Source organism: Oncorhynchus clarkii, chromosome 10 (assembly GCF_045791955.1).
Source record: "Oncorhynchus clarkii lewisi isolate Uvic-CL-2024 chromosome 10, UVic_Ocla_1.0, whole genome shotgun sequence".
Classification (NCBI taxonomy): Eukaryota; Metazoa; Chordata; class Actinopteri; order Salmoniformes; family Salmonidae; genus Oncorhynchus; species Oncorhynchus clarkii.
Window position 1 is genome coordinate 48561805 of NC_092156.1, and position 22130 is coordinate 48583934.

Here is a 22130-nt window from a genome sequence, read left to right on the forward strand (position 1 = left end):
ATTATTGAGGGAAAGAGGGAATAACAGATGGGCTTCCCTTTTGGCATCAAAGGTGGGCCCACAAACGGTAGGGTGGGATCCTTCCTCTCTATTAAATCTCAGGGAACCACTCAAACAGATTGGCAGTCGGTGCAGGCCACTATGTCCTCTGATCTTGTCCACACAGCATCTCGCCACCACGTCACCAAAAAAAACGAGTGAATCTATTATGACAGACGTAGCCGGCCCTAGCCTTTTGGGGGCCTTAAGCAAGATTAGGTTGCGGGGCCTCCCCACCTAGCGGGCAAAACCTTTTAGAGGCCCCCCACTTGACAGCAGAGAGAACATTTGCCAAATTTCGTGCAATTCTACACAGTTCGCCATGGGGAGTAAAGAAAATGTTGCAGTTTTAAAGCAAGCTTCCATGCAATTCTACACATTTTACCATGGGGCGGAGAGAAAAATGTGTAGTTTTACAGCTAATTTCTTGCAATTATACTAATTTTACCATGGGGTGGAGAGCACAGAAGGTTGGTGGCACCTTAATTGGGGAGAACGGGCTCGTGGTAATGACTGGGGCCAAATTAGTGGTATTGGTATCAAACACATGGTTTCCATGGTTTCCAGGTGTTTGATGCCATTCCATTTGCTCCGTTCTGGCCATTATTATGATCCGTTCTTCCCTCACCAGCCTCCAGAGTGGACAGACATTTTTGCCGTTTTAAAGCAAATTTCCTGCAATTCTACAAATGTTACTAAGACTTACAGTGCCTTGCGAAAGTATTCGGCCCCCTTGAACTTTGCGACATTTTGCCACATTTCAGGCTTCAAACATAAAGATATAAAACTGTATTTTTTTGTGAAGAATCAACAACAAGTGGGACACAATCATGAAGTGGAACGAAATTTATTGGATATTTCAAACTTTTTTAACAAATAAAAAACTGAAAAATTGGGAGTGCAAAATTATTCAGCCCCCTTAAGTTAATACTTTGTAGCGCCATCTTTTGCTGCGATTACAGCTGTAAGTCGCTTGGGGTATGTCTCTATCAGTTTTGCACATCGAGAGACTGAATTTTTTTCCCATTCCTCCTTGCAAAACAGCTCGAGCTCAGTGACGTTGGATGGAGAGCATTTGTGAACAGCAGTTTTCAGTTCTTTCCACAGATTCTCAATTGGATTCAGGTCTGGACTTTGACTTGGCCATTCTAACACCTGGATATGTTTCTTTTTGAACCATTCCATTGTAGATTTTGCTTTATGTTTTGGATCATTGTCTTGTTGGAAGACAAATCTCCGTCCCAGTCTCAGGTCTTTTGCAGACTCCATCAGGTTTTCTTCCAGAATGGTCCTGTATTTGGCTCCATCCATCTTCCCATCAATTTTAACCATCTTCCCTGTCCCTGCTGAAGAAAAGCAGGCCCAAACCATGATGCTGCCACCACCATGTTTGACAGTGGGGATGGTGTGTTCAGGGTGATGAGCTGTATTGCTTTTACGCCAAACATAACGTTTTGCATTGTTGCCAAAAAGTTCAATTTTGGTTTCATCTGACCAGAGCACCTTCTTCCACATGTTTGGTGTGTCTCCCAGGTGGCTTGTGGCAAATTTTAAACAACACTTTTTATGGATATCTTTAAGAAATGGCTTTCTTCTTGCCACTCTTCCATAAAGGCCAGATTTGTGCAATATACGACTGATTGTTGTCCTATGGACAGAGTCTCCCACCTCAGCTGTAGATCTCTGCAGTTCATCCAGAGTGATCATGGGCCTCTTGGCTGCATCTCTGATCAGTCTTCTCCTTGTATGAGCTGAAAGTTTAGAGGGACGGCCAGGTCTTGGTAGATTTGCAGTGGTCTGATACTCCTTCCATTTCAATATTATCGCTTGCACAGTGCTCCTTGGGATGTTTAAAGCTTGGGAAATCTTTTTGTATCCAAATCCGGCTTTAAACTTCTTCACAACAGTATCTCGGACCTGCCTGGTGTGTTCCTTGTTCTTCATGATGCTCTCTGCGCGTTTGACGGACCTCTGAGACTATCACAGTGCAGGTGCATTTATACGGAGACTTGATTACATACAGGTGGATTGTATTTATCATCATTAGTCATTTAGGTCAACATTGGATCATTCAGAGATCCTCACTGAACTTCTGGAGAGAGTTTGCTGCACTGAAAGTAAAGGGGCTGAATAATTTTGCACGCCCAATTTTTCAGTTTTTGATTTGTTAAAAAAGTTTGAAATATCCAATAAATGTCATTCCACTTCCCACTTGTTGTTGATTCTTCACAAAAAAATACAGTTTTATATCTTTATGTTTGAAGCCTGAAATGTGGCAAAAGGTCGCAAAGTTCAAGGGGGCCGAATACTTTCGCAAGGCACTGTATATGTCATGTTAATAATAGCTGAGTGAGAGTAACTAAAACAATCAATAGGGACCCCCTGGAGGTCAGGGCCCCTGGGCACATGCCCTGCACGGCGGATCGGTAGTCGGCCATGATTACTACAAGTTTAGATAGCTGGCTAGACTAACATACCAATAAAAAAAATGTGTTAGCTGATATGGCTAATTGAGTGACTGTCAGTGACTGACATGGGAGAAAAACTGCTGCACAAGCAAATTTCGAAATTACACTTTGTGAATTCTACTATTCTAACGCTGAGCAGTAATTTGAGAGTGGGGGCCCTTAGAGCGGACCCTGCATAATCCACGTCTTTGGTTTGGGTGTAATACAGTAAAAGCGAGGAGTATAGTGCCTTCAGAAAGTACTCACACCCCTTTACCCCCCCCCCCCCCCAAAAAAAATGGTGTTACAGCCTGAATTTAAAATGTATTAAATTATGATTTTGTGTCACTGGCCTACACACAATACCCTATAATGTCAAAGTGAAATATTTTTTTGAAATATTTACAAATATTCATTTAAAGTTAAAAGCTGAAATGTCTCGAGTTAATAAGTAATTCAACCCCTTTGTTATTTCACGCCTAAATACGTTCAGGAGTAAAAATGTGCTGAACAAGTCACATAATAAGTTGCATGGACTCACTCTGTGTGCAAGAATAATGTATAGCTTCTTAAGGATCGGACCCTTTTTTTCAATTTTCGCCTAAAATTACATACACAAATTTAACTGCCTGTAGCTCAGGACCGGAAACAAGGATATGCATATTCTTGATACCATTTGAAAGGAAACACTTTAAAGTTTTTGGAAATGTGAAATTAATGTAGTAGAATATAACACATTAGTTCTGGTAAAAGATAATACAAAGAAAAAACATGTATGTTTTAATTTTTTTTTTACCATCATCTTTGAAATGCAAGAAAAAGGCCATAATGTATTATTCCTGCCCAGGTGCAACTTAGATTTTGTCCACTAGACAAAATCTAAGCAGTGCATGTGAAATGTTTGAAACTGATCCAATGAACCATTGCACATCTGTTCAAAATTTACCAAGACTGCCCAAATGTGCCTAATTAGTTAATTAATACATTTTCAAGTTCATAATTGTGCACTCTCTTCAAACAATAGTATGGTATTATTTCACTGCATTAGCTACTGTAAATTGGACACTGCAGTTAGATTAACAAGAATTTAAGCTTTCGTCTCAAATCAGAAAGTTGGTTGGTGGTTGAAGATATCCCTCTAGTGGTGTGGGGGCTGTGCTTTGGCAAAGTGGGTGGGGTTATATCCTTCCTGTTTGGCCCTGTCCGGGGGTGTCCTCGGATGGGGCCACAGTGTCTCCTGACCCCTCCTGTCTCAGCCTCCAGTATTTATGCTGCAGTAGTTTATGTGTCGGGGGGCTAGGGTCAGTTTGTTATATCTGGAGTACTTCTCCTGTCCTATTCGGTGTCCTGTGTGAATTTAAGTGTGCTCTCTCTAATTCTCTCTTTCTCTCTCTCGGAGGACCTGAGCCCTAGGACCATGCCTCAGGACTACCTGACATGATGACTCCTTGCTGTCCCCAGTCCACCTGGCCGTGCTGCTGCTCCAGTTTCAACTGTTCTGCCTTATTATTATTGGACCATGCTGGTCATTTATGAACATTTGAACATCTTGGCCATGTTCTGTTATAATCTCCACCCGGCACAGCCAGAAGAGGACTGGCCACCCCACATAGCCTGGTTCCTCTCTAGGTTTCTTCCTAGGTTTTGGCCTTTCTAGGGAGTTTTTCCTAGCCACCATGCTTCTACACCTGCATTGCTTGCTGTTTGGGGTTTTAGGCTGGGTTTCTGTACAGCACTTTGAGAAATCAGCTGATGTACGAAGGGCTATACAAAAATATTTGATTTGATTTGATTTGATACTGTATGTCTATGGCTTGAAATATTTTCTTTGTTACTTACAACCTCATGCTAATCGCATTAGCAGCCTGCGTTAGCTCAACCGTCTTGTGGAGGGGGGGTGGGCTATCCCATTGAAGATAACATAATATTTACATAATATGTTAATGACTACCTCATCTTTGTACCCCACACATACAATTATCTGTAAGATCCCTCAGTCAAGCAGTTAATTTCAAACACAGATTTAACCACAAAGATCAGAGAGTTTTTCCAATGACTCGCAAAGAAGGGCACCTATTGGTAGATCGGTTAAAGTAAAAAAAACAGACATTTAATATCCATTTGAGCATGGTGATGTTATTAATTACACTTTGGATGGTGAATCAATACAAACAGTTACTACAAAGATACAGGCGTCATTCCTAACTCAGTTGCCGGAGAGAAAGGAAACTGCTCAGGGATTTCACCATGAGGCCAATGATGACTTTAAAACATTTACATAGCCTAATGGCTGTGATAGGAGAACACTGAGGATGGATCAAGAAAATTGTAGTTACTCCACAATACTAACCTAAATGACAGAGTGAAAATAAGGAAGCCTGTTCAGAATAAAAATATTCCAATACATGCATCCTGTTTGCAATAAGGCATTAAAGTAAAACTACAAAAAACTAGTCAAGGAAATTAACTTAATGTCCTGAATACAAAGTGTTATGTTTGGGCCAAATCCAACAAAACACATTACTGAGTACCACTCTTCATATTTTTAAGCATGGTGGTTGCTGCATCATGTTATGGGTATGCTTGTCATCGGCAAGGACTAGGGAGAGCTAAGCACAGGCAAAATCCTAGAGGAAAACCTGGTTCAGTCTGCTTTCCAACAGACACTGGGAGACAAATTCACCTTTCAGCTGGACAATAGCCCAAAACACAAGGCTTACCAAGACGACATTGAATGTTCCGGAGTGGTATAGTTACATTTTTTTTTACTTAAATCGTCGTGAAAATCTATGACAAGAATTGAAAATAACTCTTCAACAATGAACTTGACAGTGTTTGAAGAATTTTTAAAAGAGTAATGTGCAAATATTGTACAATCCAGGTGGGCAAAGCTCTTAGAGACTTACCCAGAAAGACTCACACCAAAGGTGATTCTAATATGTGTGTTAGAAGGGGTGTGAATACTTATGTAAATTAGATATTTCTGTATTTATGGGATATTGCGTGTAGATGGGTGAGAACAAATATACATTTAATCCATTTTGAATTCAGGCTGTACCACAACAACATGTGGAATAAGGCAAGGGGAATACTTTCTGAAGGCACTGTATATGGGGAGTATTTGTCATAGCGAAAGGTGCGACTTTACAGTTTAACTCAGACTGGCAGAGTAGAAAGGAGTGCAACTTGGCTCAGGGGAGCTGATCAATTGGACACGACCCAGCAATCTATCCTGGTCCATTCGTCAAAAGAAAAAGAAGCCCATTCAACTGTAGTAGAAAACCTGTGAGATGAACATTGAGATACACACTGTAAGATACACATTGATGCGTCCTCCACTTGGCTCTCAAAGGAATGCAATCACTATGACTTCTAATTGATTCAAATGCAGTTTGAGCTGAATTTACCTCAGGTACACCTGTATACCATTATGAATCTCACTTTATAGATCAATCATCAGCAGTAATATTTTGGCAAGACAACCGCCTGGGATAGTACTGAGTGGGCATTTTGTTGTGAGACAAGGACAGAACAGCACATTGCATAAGAAACAAGGGTCACTACAAGTCGAGAAGGAAATAGACAGGGGTTCCTTTGAACATGCATGAGAAACAGGGCAGGCATTCACATACAGTACATTACATGTCGACAGAAGCACGTTACATTATCGACGAGACACTAGAGCATGACTACAGAAACTACACAGAAGCTTCCCGAGGCACCAAGCGTTCACTTGCGACCATGATGCAAGCTGTCAAAGTCACAAATGGCACGTCAACAGAAAATGAGTTGACCAAGAAGAGAGTGATTACCTGTCTCTGTTTTCATGAGTGGCAGTTAAAAAAAAGAAAGAAAGTTCATTATTACAACTACTTAAAATATGAGACAAAACTCTTGCATTGGTTTACAACTATGATCATAACACAATATAGCGTACCGTGTGTAAAAATGTCACACCTATATATTGACTTATTTTCAGTAGTTTCAGTCTTGGATTTTTCAAATCCTTAGCATTTTCTATCATTGTCACGTTTCTTCCTCGGGGCTATTCCATTGTACTTAGATGTAGTTCCACTGACACTGCCATCAGATCAATGCCTGAATGTTCTCCACCAAGAGCGTAGACGAAAATATAGCTGCCCTCAAATCCACTCAACATGAGCACCCCAGTGTATTACAATAGGCCATAAACACCTGTGACCCAGAAGAACTAACCTTACCCAAGGCTGTATAGCCCATAAAAAAACAATATCATATAAATAATTTACTTTCTTCACTCAATGGAATATTTCCATGTCATCAAGTATACACAATAACAACAACTTTGAACAGTCTTTCCTGACCGAACAACCCAAGAGCATTGTGCTTAGTTGGTCAGTTCACCATATTATACTGTGTTTCAAAATGTAACTACAGATATATTCATCTCTTGTAGACAGGATGGAACGTGTAGGATAATGAGCAGCACTGGTTCCGTTGCTTGGGTTTTCGTCACTGATTATTTGTACATATCAGGGCGGGGGAACTTCGCACGTGTGGTGAAATTAGCTATGGCTGAGAGTTTACTTTTGCGAGGGGGGGGAGACTTCGTAAACCGGAACTCCCAATTTCGAACACCTATGGACCCAGAAATAAATCACAAAGCAGACCAAATTATGTGATATTTTCATTCTGGGAGAGAGGAGTGGGGGTATTTGCCCATACGATCCCCAGGTTGGCCCACCTGCCGTTGTTGCATCCCACGCCCCACACACGGATGTTGATGATAGGTTGGCAGTGGATAAGGCTGCGGTCCACTGGGTCCATCAGGCTAAGGGTGTCCTTCTTCAGCACCATCATCATGTCCTGGCCCTGGGAGAGACAGAGGTGACAAGGTGGGGGGGCTTCAGTGGGACTGCTTTATGGTGGCAGTAAGGGTAATCTGGCCTGCAAGCAAACTGCAAGCTCACATGTACTGGACCAAACCCAAGGTCGTATGAGGTACTGAGGGTTCTCAAAGCTACTAATGGTTTCATTTAAAGGAGTAACGCACAATAAACAATTGCACAATGAGCCATGTACTGCTTTTCAAAATAGACCAAACTAAAACAAAACCTAATAAACAAGTAATGTTACTGTATTCTACTTCACCACCCACCATTACTCCCTCAACCCCCCCGCCCCCTCTTACCTCTCCCCAGGCGCCTAGTGCATCGCGGCCCTCAGCCTTGCTGCTGGACAGCTGCTGGATGCAGTTATTGACAGCCAGACTGCTCTTCCCCGGGGTCAGCTCCTCCTCTGGGATCTCCACCCAGCCCAGTGAGCGCACCGCAAAACACTGACCAAGACAACCACACCACGCCAACAGGGCCCAGGAGGCAGCGGAGAGGAGTGGATGGTAGAGATGAGGAGGAGGCAGAAAGAAAAGATAATGAGCAGAGAGTGTCAGAAAGAGATGTGCCTGGATGCGCAGTGTTTTTCCGATCATATGCAGTATAAAAGGTTATAAGTGTCTTCGGGCATCTACAGTATATCAACATGATGCATCCACGAAATGCATTTAGCGACTTTCAATCACTACTGCTCCTCACTGTGACTTCAAAGATAACTCTCACATCCTTTTAGTGGACATGGTCTATGAACTCCTCTAAGAGCTGCCTAGCCTGGGCCAGAAAAACAACTATCGACCAGGGCTTGCATTAAAAAAGAAAAGGTGTCCTCTTTTAACCCTCAGCGAATAAATGACGGCAAATATGGTTAAGAGTTCTGATTCAGCTAGAATGCATGAAAAAAAACAAAAAAACGTTTTACAATAAGCTGACGTAAATGGACAAATCTGGTTTTATGGATGTTATTTATCAGAACATGCTGTGCTGCAGAAGGAGAGGGATTTGGACACCGTAGCCCACTCTACCTTGGAGTCAGGATCCATGTTGGTGCAGAAATAATCGTCCTGCCAGGAGATCCTGTGGGAGATTAGCAGAACAGTCAAATTACATGAAGGATTACCACCACGACAGCACAAATGACACGGTAGCCTTTTCTGCATCCCTCACTGCTGCCCCGGATGATGCTGTGTGGAATATTGTGTTGTATGTCACCATCTCGTCCTTTGTTGATCTGTTTTGTGTTCGACTTTGAAAGTAAAGCCCTTGCCTGCCACTGATGGAAACAGCTGTTGAGTGAGCAGTGGATGACAAAAACAAAGAGAGAGCTGGTTTGATCGCCTTCATGCGGACTGACTCAGAGGTGGAGTTCTCATTAGCCCTCTGATACAGCTGACTGGAGACAATCCCAAGAGGCTGCTATTCCTGCAACCAGGAGCCCACTGAGTCAAGACTCTCCCTCCCTTTCCATTGCACTCTTTGGTGAAGCAGAGTAGGATGTGATTATGTCCATTATAAGACCTATGGATTTCTTGATGCTGTGCTCAGTGAGCTGAGTTTCACTATTCTCCGCCATCTCTGCCCATACAGAATGTTAAGCTCCCAGGTGTCAAATGCACCCTGATTCTACACATGACCACTGCAGCAGAGACTGTGTTTAACGGTGGATTCAACAACCTCTACATGTTACAGGACACAGTGCCAGAATAACTCATGATAATTGAATTGTTGTGTGCTTTTGCCCGTAATGGTATAAGCAAGGCAGCCATATGTAATGTTAAAGAACTTATGAACAACCATCCAGGTGATTTGACCAAACAGGTTGTACCTTGCTTTAGGCTAAAGAAACCTTAGAATACTGGTTTGTGTGACAGATGGTTTAGACTTATCTTCAGGCACTATATTGGATAGATCCCCCCCCCCCCCCCCACCGCAATTGCCTGTATGTATTCAGATTATGGCACAAAGGCTGGACTGTAAGGATATGCCGTAGTGGTTGTATCATCTGCACATGACGCCTCAAAGAACTTATCCATTCCCGATAAGGCAGGGGACAGATCTGGCCTCTGCTCAGAACACAGACAATTGAATAATGGGTGTTGTTCCAGGAGGCATAGGGATATATGTGGTCTGCCACATTCCCGGGCCAGTGAAGCCATCATGAGCCCTTTTGCCATCAAAACAGATTCAAAGAGAGAGAATACATCCCATGCACTAACCCTCTCATTTGATTTACACAATCAACGTCTTTTATTTCAAAGAGCTCCCTAAGCATCCGGATCTGCAGGTGATACAAATGTACCTCATCGACCCGTTAACCTTGTAGAATAACTTTGGCACGGAGCTTAATTGTGTCGTACTCAATACTCTACCATGGATGGCCTGAACGAGTTTGTAACAAGGCTACAGTGCTTGTGAAGGTGAATGAGTGTTGGTGTGGGTCTGCAGAGGATATTGAAGGAGTACCTGTCATTTACGGAGGCCACTGGGCTCTCTGTCAGCCTTGCCCTTGAGCCACGTCTGCCACCAGCCTCCAGGCTCTGGAAAATAGGACATGGGACATTATTAGAGGTGTGATCCTTTCCTCTCTGATGAAATCACATCCAGAATAAAGCAGCCAAAGTCAAACAGCAGGACTGAACTGTGTTTTGAAATTGAAACTCTAACCTTGAGGTCCGTGGCAGTGACGCCATTGACGGCGCTCTGGTCCTCCTCATTGCTGTAGGATGGGTGCTGCCATTGTGTGGTGCCTGTAGGCACGTGCCAGTAGTAGGTGCCAGTGCTGTCCCGGATGGTGCGCCACCCTGACGGCAGGTCAGTGTCCAGATCAAGACTCGGGTCGTTCCAGATGTTGTCTGAAGATCACAGAAGGGATCCCAACGGTGAGAGGCGAAAGCAAGTAAGCTTAATGAATGTGCCCATGACCAATATTACAGTGCATTTGGTGTCACGTGAATGAAGTGATGAGGACGATAATAACAGTAGTTTCAGATCTATATATTTCATTATGTTCATAATGGTAGCTGGACGTAGCACAAACACAGCTCTGAGGTCCATCGTACCCAGGGGGCTGCATCCCATCGGCATCTAGCGTTAGCCTCACCCAGTCTGAAGCCCAGGTCAGCCACACGGCTGACCTTACTCTCCACAGCCTGGCAACATGCTAATTCTGTCAAATGCCAGATCGGAATTCGGAGCAGTCCCTCTGCATCACAGCTGGCTAGCAATAGCTACAGTGTCTGAGGCTCAACTCCTTTGTTTTCTCCTAATTCTGAATATGTGATGGAACCGCTTCGAGTTCGGAAAGGGCAAATGATTATGTAACGCACTCACGAAATGACAAATTCTGCACATTAACTCAATATGCTCAGCTCGAAGGGAGAGCAAGCCGAATAGAGAGGTGGTAAAAAAAAATGTAAGGAGAGAGAGAGAAAGCAAGAAGTGGGTCAGTAGTGACATGAGGGGCTGTGTCCCAAATGGTACCCTATTCCCTATGTAGTGCACTACTTTTGACCAGGCCACATAGGGAATAGGGTGCAATTTGGGACACCGCCGAGGTCACCTGGCCACGGGTGTCTCTCTCACAGCAGAGTGCCACAGTGGCTGTGTTACCCTCAACCTGGGGGCACAAAATGAAAATAGAGAGGCTAAATCAAGCATGCAAAAAGCACTGATGCCTATTTTTCTTTATTTCATTCTGGTCTGTCGTTTGTGTGTGTGCGTGACCCAAATGAATTTGACGTGATTTCATGCCTTGTACATCTCATCCCCATTTTTTAACCCTTTTTAACCCTGGTCACCCCTGTGTCTGGCAATGAAAAACAACACCACACATCCCTGGGATAAATAGCATGGGAAGATTATACCCAGGAACAGATCAGCTGAACCCTGCTACAGGGAGAGACAAATCAATAACAGCAGTGTATAAGAGACTGCAGTGTTAGAGAGAGATGGAGGCAGAACTCTTCGGTCTTCGTGGATGCTTCTATAGGCAGGCAGGCGGGCGGGCAGGCCTCCTGGGCTTGGATGACACTACTATTCAATACATTTCACAGTCTGATTGACGGGTCAGTGCACCATCTCCGGGGCGTGATGAAGCTGTGTGAAGAATTAGAACTCATCCCAACCCTGAGGACGAGGCCTCCAGAGGAGACAATTTGGCACAGAGCTCTCCTACTGTAGCCTCCCTTCTCCCATTATTGACCAGTGAGTAATACAGGGGAGGGATTTTAAGAACTAGCATCCGTGGGACATCGTAATGTATGACAGTTTGAAAGAAATTGATATTTTCTGCTTTAAAAAATTGAATGGCAAAGTGCACTTGTCACAAACAACTACTGTATATCACAGTGGCTGATGCTGTCACTGCTCATACCAGACTAGAGTAGAGCCTTTCTCCCAATTATGCTCCTTGAGATCAGAACAAAGGCTCTGAGCCTATGTGATGTAGCCTAGTCCTAATCCATGTTGCAAAGGTGGGAGACATCTCCTAATGCTGGGTTCTTACCATTACCCTGGGTTCTTACTTCTATGCTGGGTTTTTACTCCTACGGTGGGTTTGTAGTTTAAGTCAAGCTATTTGGTATTATATAACCTGACACCAGGGCTGATGATGGGTAATCCTCATATCACTAGACCTCAATATGAAAGCCAAAACATAGCGAATCATCGTCTTCCATGCAACTGGCCCCATTCACCAAGATAGTGGCACGAATCCTCTCCGGGGTAGCAACATCGTACCGCTCAGACTGCCAACTGTGCAGAGTGAATGTCCAGTCCTTTTGGGATCTATAGAAGACGATGAGAGTTCCAATAGCTCCAATCATGAACCGAACCAAACATTCTTCTGTTCCCACATCGGCTGCAGCAAAGCCTTCTGCTGACAGGCCATAAGCAATGACCGCCCAAATGACTTTTTTTTCGTGTTTTAGGCTGACTAGTTCTTGTGCTGTCAGCATCATGTGACGAAGCACACTTGGGGACAGCCACTAAAAGAAAAAAAGCTTGGTGAAATGGGAAAATCTATCATGTACAGTCTCCACTGTAAAAATGATTTCCAATAACAGATTAAATGTGCCGTGCAATTCCTGTTGTAACTATTTTGATGTTGACACAGTGCACAAAATAGCCCCTGTTTACAGTTTGCATGGATCTGTAATGGGGCATTTCCATGTAAAAGGACCCCATGAGCACTAACATGTTAAGTTAAAATCTTGTGTCAAATGAAAGCTACAAGTCTACATCTTTGAGAAATTAAAGCATTTATACATTTTTCAAAAATGTTCCATCCTAAATATTAAGACTAAGGCAAGGCCTTGATTTCTGGTCAAACAGATGGAAAAAGGGGTCTTGGAAAACATCTACCAGAAAAATATGTTAAAAGATTGTGTTTATACTTGTATTTTTCATTTTGGATAAATGATTTGCTTTCTGTAAGTTTAAGAAAGATTGCCTAGGGTCTTGTCATTCTGTTACAAAAATAACACATCTCATTTCCCTCCTTGGTGAGGAGGGAGTACAAGGGAAGTTCAGAAGTAACAAGGTAGACCTAGTACTGTTATTTTCAGCTCATAACTTAAATCTTTCTCTTTCTGGTGGGCAAAGCAATAGTGAGGTCTCTCTCTCTCCCTCTCTCCCTCCATTTACTGTAACCAGCATCCACTGAGTACCGACAAGACACTGGGTGTTCATTGACATTGAAAAGTAGTTATTTGATATTCCACAGATTTTTTTTGGGGGGGGGTACCGTCTGGACAGGCTTTCATTTCAATGTCCAGGGTTTGTTTTGATTTTTGGTCTGGTTCAATTTGTCCCAAACAGACGTCCATGACTGGTTCCGATTTCATAGACGTCCTCGTTTGACAAGTTTGGAGAGCGCAGTACATCAGAGCACAGAAGTGTAAAACACAATATAGTGAAGTTTTAAAAAGTTGAGTAAAGTACAGTCCGTAACAGAAAGGGAGACAACGTGGAGATTAGAAATAACAAAAATATATTTATTAACTGAGGTAATGTAAATACAATTAACAATGTTGTGTGTAGTCAGTAATCAGCAGTGTAAGTGAGTGGTTGCGTCCATAAATGTGATAATGAGGGAGGTTGAAAGGTGCCAAAGCAAACCAACAAAACGTCCACAAAAAATGCCACAGCCAAACTCTATCAGTGTGTCTGTATGGATAGAGTCTCAACGAATGGGGAAGAGGTGTATTCATCCCGGGACACACCCGAGCCCAGGTGTGTCCCATTTCGCTGACAACCGTCCAGGTTCCGCCCACCGACAAGGACCCCGGAACACCATACCAGTCACACAAACAAAATACTGCCCTGGATCCTAATAGAATACCCAGCCTGCGTCCCAAATCCATAAGGGGGGGTACGTGTTCACACTTCCTCTTGCCCAGGCCAACCTCATCCTCTCCAGACCTCAGCAACCTTTGCGCACAGGAAGCAACCTTTAAGAGGAAAGAAGAAAACGAGACCAGAAGGGAACAGACAGGAGCGATAGAACAGGACAACACCAAACATAAAATAACAGGGGTCAGTCACGTGGACATTCAGGAACAGGGCGCACAAGACAGCTCGTAGACCGAGTAGTTCAACTGATAAAGGTTCAACTTTTTGGAAAAGAAACCAACAGGCCTCTCAACACCCAGACACACCTGCTTGCAGCAGGACTGCACCTGCCCCCACGTGACTCGCATCCACCTGCAAGGTAAATGACAAATCCACGCGAGGAGCAGTCAGCACCGGAGTTGAGGTAAGCAACCTCTTCGCATCTTCAAAAGCCTGTTGACAACGAGAAGACCAGACGTAAACGGCCTTAGCTTTCAGCAAATCCGTCAAGGGAGCGACCACAGTAGAGAAGTTCCTAAAAAAAACTACGGTAATAACCAATCATTCCCAAGAAACGCATCAGTTCCTTTTTAGTAGTTGGTGGTGGAAAAGCATAAATAGCTACCACCGTAGCCCCAAACAGGACGCACTTCAGCCTGCCCAACCACCTTCCCAAGATATGTAACGGTCGCCTGAGCAAACTCACATTTAGCCAGATTGATCGTAAGGTGACCCGCAGCTAGGCGATCGAACAAGGCTTGAATACGGGACAGATGTTCCTCCCAAGTAACTGCATATATCACTACATCATCCAGATAAACAGCGCACCCGGCCAGACCGGAGACAACCCTGTTCATAAGTCGCTGAAAATTGGCAGGTGCATTACGCAGACCGAAACTCATAACCGAATACAAGTACAGACCAGAGGGTGTAATAAAGGCAGAGATTTCACGTGCCCTACTCGTCAGTGGCACCTGCCAATAGTCCTTTAACAGGTCAAATTTGCTCACAAACGTAGCTGCTCCGACTTGATCAACGCAGTCCTCCATCCGAGGAAGAGGAAATTAATCTGGCTTAGTGACACCGTTTACCTTACGGTAGGTAGTCTGTACAAAATCTGTTTGTCCCATCCGGTTTACTGACCGAGATACAGGGAAGAGTCCAACTGGAGAAAGAAGGCTCTGCTATCTGACTCTCCAGCATGTACCTGACCTCAGTATCCAGACAACGCAGTTTCTCTGAAGAAACTCTATTGAACCGCTGACGAATGGGGTCAGCATACCCAACATTAATATCGTGTTCTATTACGTTTGTAGGTGTATCAGAAAACAAACCTGGAAATCTCTGAATCAGACCGACCATCTCTTCCCGCCCATCAACAGGTAGATGAGCGAGAAGGCCATCTAAAATATCCAGTGTCTCTGAATTTTTCAATCTACCCTGCAGTATGCAATCGTCAGGACCAGGAACTTCCTCCCCATGCACGGACCTAGCATGACAAGAACCCAGCGAAATAACGGTATTGGCCAAAAGAACAGGTTTATCATCCTCTGTAGACTCCCACCGTTCAGTCTCAGAGGAACGTGAATAATATAGTTTTAACATATTTACATGGCACCGTTGGTGTGCTTTTCACCGTTCTGGAATGGCAAGTAACCGTATATGTACCTTGAAACTTGGCTTGAAAAGGAGAACCAACAATTGGCAGCAGAGCAATAACCTGGTCACCTGGACAAAAGTGGCGAGGCTCATCTCCTGTGAAGATGATAGCTTCTCTTTAGCCAAGATTCCCAAGATGGCATAGCAGTTCAGACATATTTTTGTCCTCGTCCTGTCGTGTCCCGTATATATATATATATTTACAACTTTTTTTTCACATACATTTTTAATTTTCCAAAAACTCATCTTCAGAACACTCTCCTGCAATCCGCTTCACCAATTTATATTTATATAAAAAAGTATTATTTACCTCAGATCTGTAATCCTCCGAGAGGCTAGCCAGAAATTAGCCAGAAATTAGCCAGAAGCTAGCCGGGAGCTAGCCAGAAGCTGGTCCAGAAGCTACTCTGAAGCTGGTTCAGAAGCTAGTTCAGAAGCTAGTTAGCTTATTTACTGGCTAATCGTTAGTACTCAGCTAACCACGGTTTGTGGTCATCGGCTGTCCTTTGGCTCGAGAATCTATCGCCAGTTTTGTACGGCGCGGTGCAGCGCAGCGCGGCTCGGAACGGAACATACCGGACCAATTTTTCTCTCCATGTCCCTGGATTTTGGCCGCTGGCTCTGGACATCCATACCTGGATCTCACAGCTAGCTAGCTGCTATCCGTGTGACTATCGGCTTTCGTCGATTCCGGAGCTAACATCAATTGTTCCGGAGCTAGCCAGCTGAAGAGTTCCATCAATCACTCCTGGGCTGCAGTCACCTATCCGGACCCGTTTTGCTGCCTACGCGGAGCCCCACCGGGCCTTCACAGCTGGACTGCCGACGTTGTCTACCCGAGGGAATTGTCCGGCTGGCTCCTCCGGCGCAACGTTGCCTGGGCGCCCATCTGCGGCCTGCTAGCCGTTGGCTATCTTATCGGCTGCTATCTGAATAGACAATCGGACAATTTTTATTTTATTTTTATTTATTTATTTTTCTTCTTGGGCCTCTATAACTATATCTATTGTTTTAATTTTTGTTGTTGTTGTGTGATTTGGATTAATCTCCTCTACCACACGGAAACCCACTAATCTACTGACGGAACGCAAGAGTTGGCTAATAACAGACCTCCATCCTATGCTAGCTTGCTCCTATGCTAGCTTGCTACCGATTTAGCTGTCTAAATCGCCGTGACCCCCAACCAACCTCTCCACTCACTGGACCCTTTTGATCACTCGACTGAGCATGCCTCTCCTTAATGTCAATATGCCTTGTCCATTGCTGTTCTGGTTAGTGTTTATTGGCTTATTTCACTGTAGAGCCTCTAGTCCTGCTCATTATACCTTATCCAACCTATTAGTTCCACCACCCACACATGCAATGACATCTCCTGGTTTCAATGATGTTTCTAGAGACAATATCTCTCTCTTCATCACTCAATACCTAGGTTTACCTCCACTGTATTCACATCCTACCTTACCTTTGTCTGTACATTATACCTTGATGCTATTTTATCGCCCCCAGAAACCTCCTTTTACTCTCTGTTCCAGACGTTCTAAACGACCAATTCTTATTGCTTTTAGCCGCACCCTTTTTCTACTCCTACTCTGTTCCTCTGGCGATGTAGAGGTGAATCCAGGCCCTGCAGTGCCTAGCTCCACCCCTATCCCCCAGGCGCTCTCTTTTGACGACTTCTGTAACCGTAATAGCCTTGGTTTCATGCATGTTAACATTAGAAGCCTCCTCCCTAAGTTTGTTCTATTCACTGCTTTAGCACACTCTGCCAACCCGGATGTTCTAGCTGTGTCTGAATCCTGGCTTAGGAAGACCACCAAAAATTCAGACATTTTAATTCCAAACTACAACATTTTCAGACAAGATAGAACTGCCAAAGGGGGCGGTGTTGCAATCTACTGCAAAGATAGCCTGCAGAGTTCTGTCCTACTATCCAGGTCTGTACCCAAACAATTTGAACTTCTACTTTTAAAAATCCACCTCTCTAAAAACAAGTCTCTCACCGTTGCCGCCTGCTATAGACCACCCTCTGCCCCCAGCTGTGCTCTGGACGCCATATGTGAACTGATTGCCCCCCATCTATCTTCAGAGCTTGTGCTGCTAGGCGACCTAAACTGGAACATGCTTAACACCCCAGCCATCCTACAATCTAAACTTGATGCCCTCAACCTCACACAAATTATCAATGAACCTACCAGGTACCTCCCCAAAGCCTTAAACACAGGCTCCCTCATAGATATCATCCTAACCAACTTGCCCTCTAAATACACCTCTGCTGTTTTCAACCAAGATCTCAGCGATCACTGCCTCATTTCCTGCATCCGTAATGGGTCAGCGGTCAAACGACCTCCACTCATCACTGTAAAACGCTCCCTGAAACACTTCAGTGAGCAGGCCTTTCTAATCGACCTGGCCGGGGTATCCTGGAAGGATATTGATCTCATCCCGTCAGTAGACGATGCCTGGATATTTTTTTTAAAATGCCTTCCTAACCATCTTAAATAAACATGCCCCATTCAAGAAATTTAGAACCAGGAACAGATATAGCCCTTGGTTCTCCCCAGACCTGACTGCCCTTAACCAACACAAAAACATCCTATGGCGTTCTGCATTAGCATCGAACAGCCCCCGTGATATGCTGCTGTTCAGGAAAGCTAGAAACCATTATACACAGGCAGTTAGAAAAGCCAAGGCTAGCTTTTTCAAGCAGAAATTTGCTTCCTGCAACACTAACTCAAAAATGTTCTGGGACACTGTAAAGTCCATGGAGAATAAGAACACCTCCTCCCAGCTGCCCACTGCACTGAAGATAGGAAACACTGTCACCACTGATAAATCCACCATAATTGAGAATTTCAATAAGCATTTTTCTACGGCTGGCCATGCTTTCCACCTGGCTACTCCTACCCCGGTCAACAGCACTGCACCCCCCACAACAACTCGCCCAAGCCTTCCCCATTTCTCCTTCTCCCAAATCTGCTCAGCTGATGTTCTGAATGAGCTGCAAAATCTGGACCCCTACAAATCAGCCGGGCTAGACAATCTGGACCCTTTCTTTCTAAAATTATCTGCCAAAATTGTTGCCACCCCTATCACTAGCCTGTTCAACCTCTCTTTCGTGTCGTCTGAGATTCCCAAAGATTGGAAAGCAGCTGCGGTCATCCCCCTCTTCAAAGGGGTGACACTCTTGACCCAAACTGCTACAGACCTATATCTATCCTACCATGCCTTTCTAAGTTCTTCGAAAGCCAAGTCAACAAACAGATTACCGACCATTTCGAATCTCACCATACCTTCTCTGCTATGCAATCTGGTTTCAGAGCTGGTCATGGGTGCACCTCAGCCACGCTCAAGGTCCTAAATGATATCTTAACCGCCATCGATAAGAAACATTACTGTGCAGCCGTATTCATTGATCTGGCCAAGGCTTTCGACTCTGTCAATCACCACATCCTCATCGGCAGACTCGACAGCCTTGGTTTCTCAAATGATTGCCTCGCCTGGTTCACCAACTACTTCTCTGATAGAGTTCAGTGTGTCAAATCGGAGGGTCTGCTGTCCGGACCTCTGGCAGTCTCTATGGGGGTGCCACAGGGTTCAATTCTTGGACCGACTCTCTTCTCTGTATACATCAATGAGGTCGCTCTTGCTGCTGGTGAGTCTCTGATCCACCTCTACGCAGACGATACCATTCTGTATACTTCTGGCCCTTCTTTGGACACTGTGTTAACAACCCTCCAGGCAAGCTTCAATGCCATACAACTCTCCTTCCGTGGCCTCCAATTGCTCTTAAATACAAGTAAAACTAAATGCATGCTCTTCAACCGATCGCTACCTGTACCTACCCGCCTGTCCAACATTACTACTCTGGACGGCTCTGACTTAGAATACGTGGACAACTACAAATACTTAGGTGTCTGGTTAGACTGTAAACTCTCCTTCCAGACCCATATCAAACATCTCCAATCCAAAGTTAAATCTAGAATTGGCTTCCTATTTCGCAACAAAGCATCCTTCACTCATGCTGCCAAACATACCCTTGTAAAACTGACCATCCTACCAATCCTCGACTTCGGCGATGTCATTTACAAAATAGCCTCCAATACCCTACTCAACAAATTGGATGCAGTCTATCACAGTGCAATCCGTTTTGTCACCAAAGCCCCATATACTACCCACCATTGCGACCTGTACGCTCTCGTTGGCTGGCTCTCGCTTCATACTCGTCGCCAAACCCACTGGCTCCATGTCATCTACAAGACCCTGCTAGGTAAAGTCCCCCCTTATCTCAGCTCGCTGGTCACCATTGCATCTCCCACCTGTAGCACACGCTCCTCTAGTCACCCCCAAAACCAATTCTTTCTTTGGCCGCCTCTCCTTCCAGTTCTCTGCTGCCAATGACTGGAACGAACTACAAAAATCTCTGAAACTGGAAACACTTATCTCCCTCACTAGCTTTAAGCACCAACTGTCAGAGCAGCTCACAGATTACTGCACCTGTACATAGCCCACCTATAATTTAGCCCAAACAACTACCTCTTTCCCTACTGTATTTAATTTATTTATTTATTTTGCTCCTTTGCACCCCATTATTTTTATTTCTACTTTGCACATTCTCCCATTGCAAATCTACCATTCCAGTGTTTTACTTGCTATATTGTATTTACTTTGCCACCATGGCCTTTTTGCCTTTACCTCCCTTATCTCACCTCATTTGCTCACATCGTATATAGACTTGTTTATACTGTATTATTGACTGTATGTTTGTTTTACTCCATGTGTAACTCTGTGTCGTTGTATGTGTCGAACTGCTTTGCTTTATCTTGGCCAGGTCGCAATTGTAAATGAGAACTTGTTCTCAACTTGCCTACCTGGTTAAATAAAGTTGAAATAAAAATAAAAAATAAAAAAAAATCACCAGCGGCGTACAGGCTTCGCCGGAAATCACACACATAAGATAACAGGGACTGAGGGGGCTCGGGAGACTTCCAGTCATCCTGGAGAACAGATAGAAGTCCACACACCCTGTCCAAACACAAGGTAATTTGGACTGAAACCCGTGCTCTCCGGTGAAACCGCCCTAGCGGCTAACAGTAACCAAGGCAACCCCTCCTCCCAATCCTTATCCATCTCAGTACAATAAGCTCTCAACAAAGACTTAAGTGTTCGATGGAAATGTTCCAGCGCTCCTTGACTCTCGCGTGATAGGCGCTAGACTAATTGTTTTTAATATGGAGCTGTTGGAAAACCTGACCAAACAGATTAGAGGTGAAATTAGATCCTTGATCACTGTGAATGACCTTAGGGATTCCAAACAGTGAGAAAAGTCTGTGCTAAAAGCTTTGACTCAGTTTAGTGGTGATAGACCAGAGAGGATAGGCAGCAGGAAACCTAAGGGCTGATACATCACAGTCAACAGGTAACTACTACCATTCTTAGAGCGAGGCAGAGGACAAACACAGTCAATAATCAGATACTCAAAAGATTGGCTGAGTACAGGAATAGGAAACAGTAGTGCCGGCTTAGTAGCTAGATTAGGTTTACCAGTTAATTGGCAGGTGTGTTGATGAACTCAGAAACATCCCTCTTTAACCTAGGCCAAAATAAATGTGTTAATATGCAATTGTAGGTTTTTCACACCCCCATATGTCCAGCAACGTCATCATGGGAAGTTGTCAACACCAACTCACAAAGCTTAACTGGTACAACAACCTGACTAATAGCCTCCCCCACAAAACAACTACCATGAGAAAATAGCCATGGGCGACATTTCCCAACTGTTCCACAGGCACGCAACTCTTCCAATGTGTGGGTCAGTCCGTTGCTCCTGGATTAGATTGGAGTGGGGTACAGATAACGGGATAACAGGGAAAGTAGTGACAGATTTCTTTGTGCCATTCTCATTAGCCGGTGCAGTGACCAGGTCGCCACGGCTCATAGAACGCGTCACTGCACACGCAGAAAACACCTCTGGGAAACTATGCGCACTCATCAGGAATCCCTACAAATTACGGCTTAGCTGAAACGCTTGGAGATGGAAACACGACAGGCCATACACGGTCACCAGCCAAGTTATTCCCAAGGATAACGTCGACACCCTCAATAGGGTGGACCTTCAATCAGAAGGACGCACCCCCAAAATTTACCTCACCTTTCGCCAGTCCACAATCCAACATCAGTTAATGGAATGGAACTGATAAGAGTGTTCAAACCTATTCCCCTAATTAGAACACTATTCCCCGAATCAGTATCGGCAGAGAAGGGTAACACAGACTCCAGCACAAACGACTCAGAGGCACCTGTGTCTCAGGATCTTCACTGGCACTAGGTCGTTACTTCCTAACATTGACACAAAACCCACCGTAATGAAAGGTAAATAGTCTGGGTCAATATGGACTTTCACATGCCCCTGGGCATGAGACAGTGTGTCAGGAGTGAACTGATGTGGGACAGGCGCTGCTAACGCCATAGGCTTAGATTTAACGTAAGCACTGCATTTACCTTTAGCCCTGAGAACCGGACAGTCGTTTTTCCAATGACCTGAACCTTGACAGTAGTGACACTCTTGACCAAAGTCAGCTTTACCACGGGAGTCAGGCTCAACACTAGTTGAATGAAACTCTGCCCGTGAACCAGAGTATCTCGGTGAGCGAGACCCAAATCTCGGCGAACGGCCTCACTCACTCCGAATACAAAATGGCCACAACCAAACTCTATCAGTGTGTCTGCATGGAGAGAGTCTACTCAATGAATGGGGAAGAGGTGTATTTATCCCGGGACACACCCGAGC

General features: G+C 44.4%; 1 protein-coding gene across 1 annotated transcript in view; it reads right to left on the bottom strand.

Annotated features, from left to right (window-relative positions):
- Positions 1-22130, bottom strand: part of LOC139418696 (amyloid-beta A4 precursor protein-binding family B member 3-like) — a 40028-nt gene that overhangs the window by 5633 nt on the left and 12265 nt on the right. Inside the window, exons 2-6 of the mRNA XM_071168343.1 lie at positions 10019-10206; positions 9818-9891; positions 8380-8431; positions 7657-7803; positions 7210-7337 (exon numbers count right to left, since the gene is read on the bottom strand). Coding sequence (XP_071024444.1) covers positions 7210-7337; positions 7657-7803; positions 8380-8431; positions 9818-9891; positions 10019-10206 — 589 coding nt within the window. The remainder of the gene's footprint in view (positions 1-7209; positions 7338-7656; positions 7804-8379; positions 8432-9817; positions 9892-10018; positions 10207-22130) is intronic.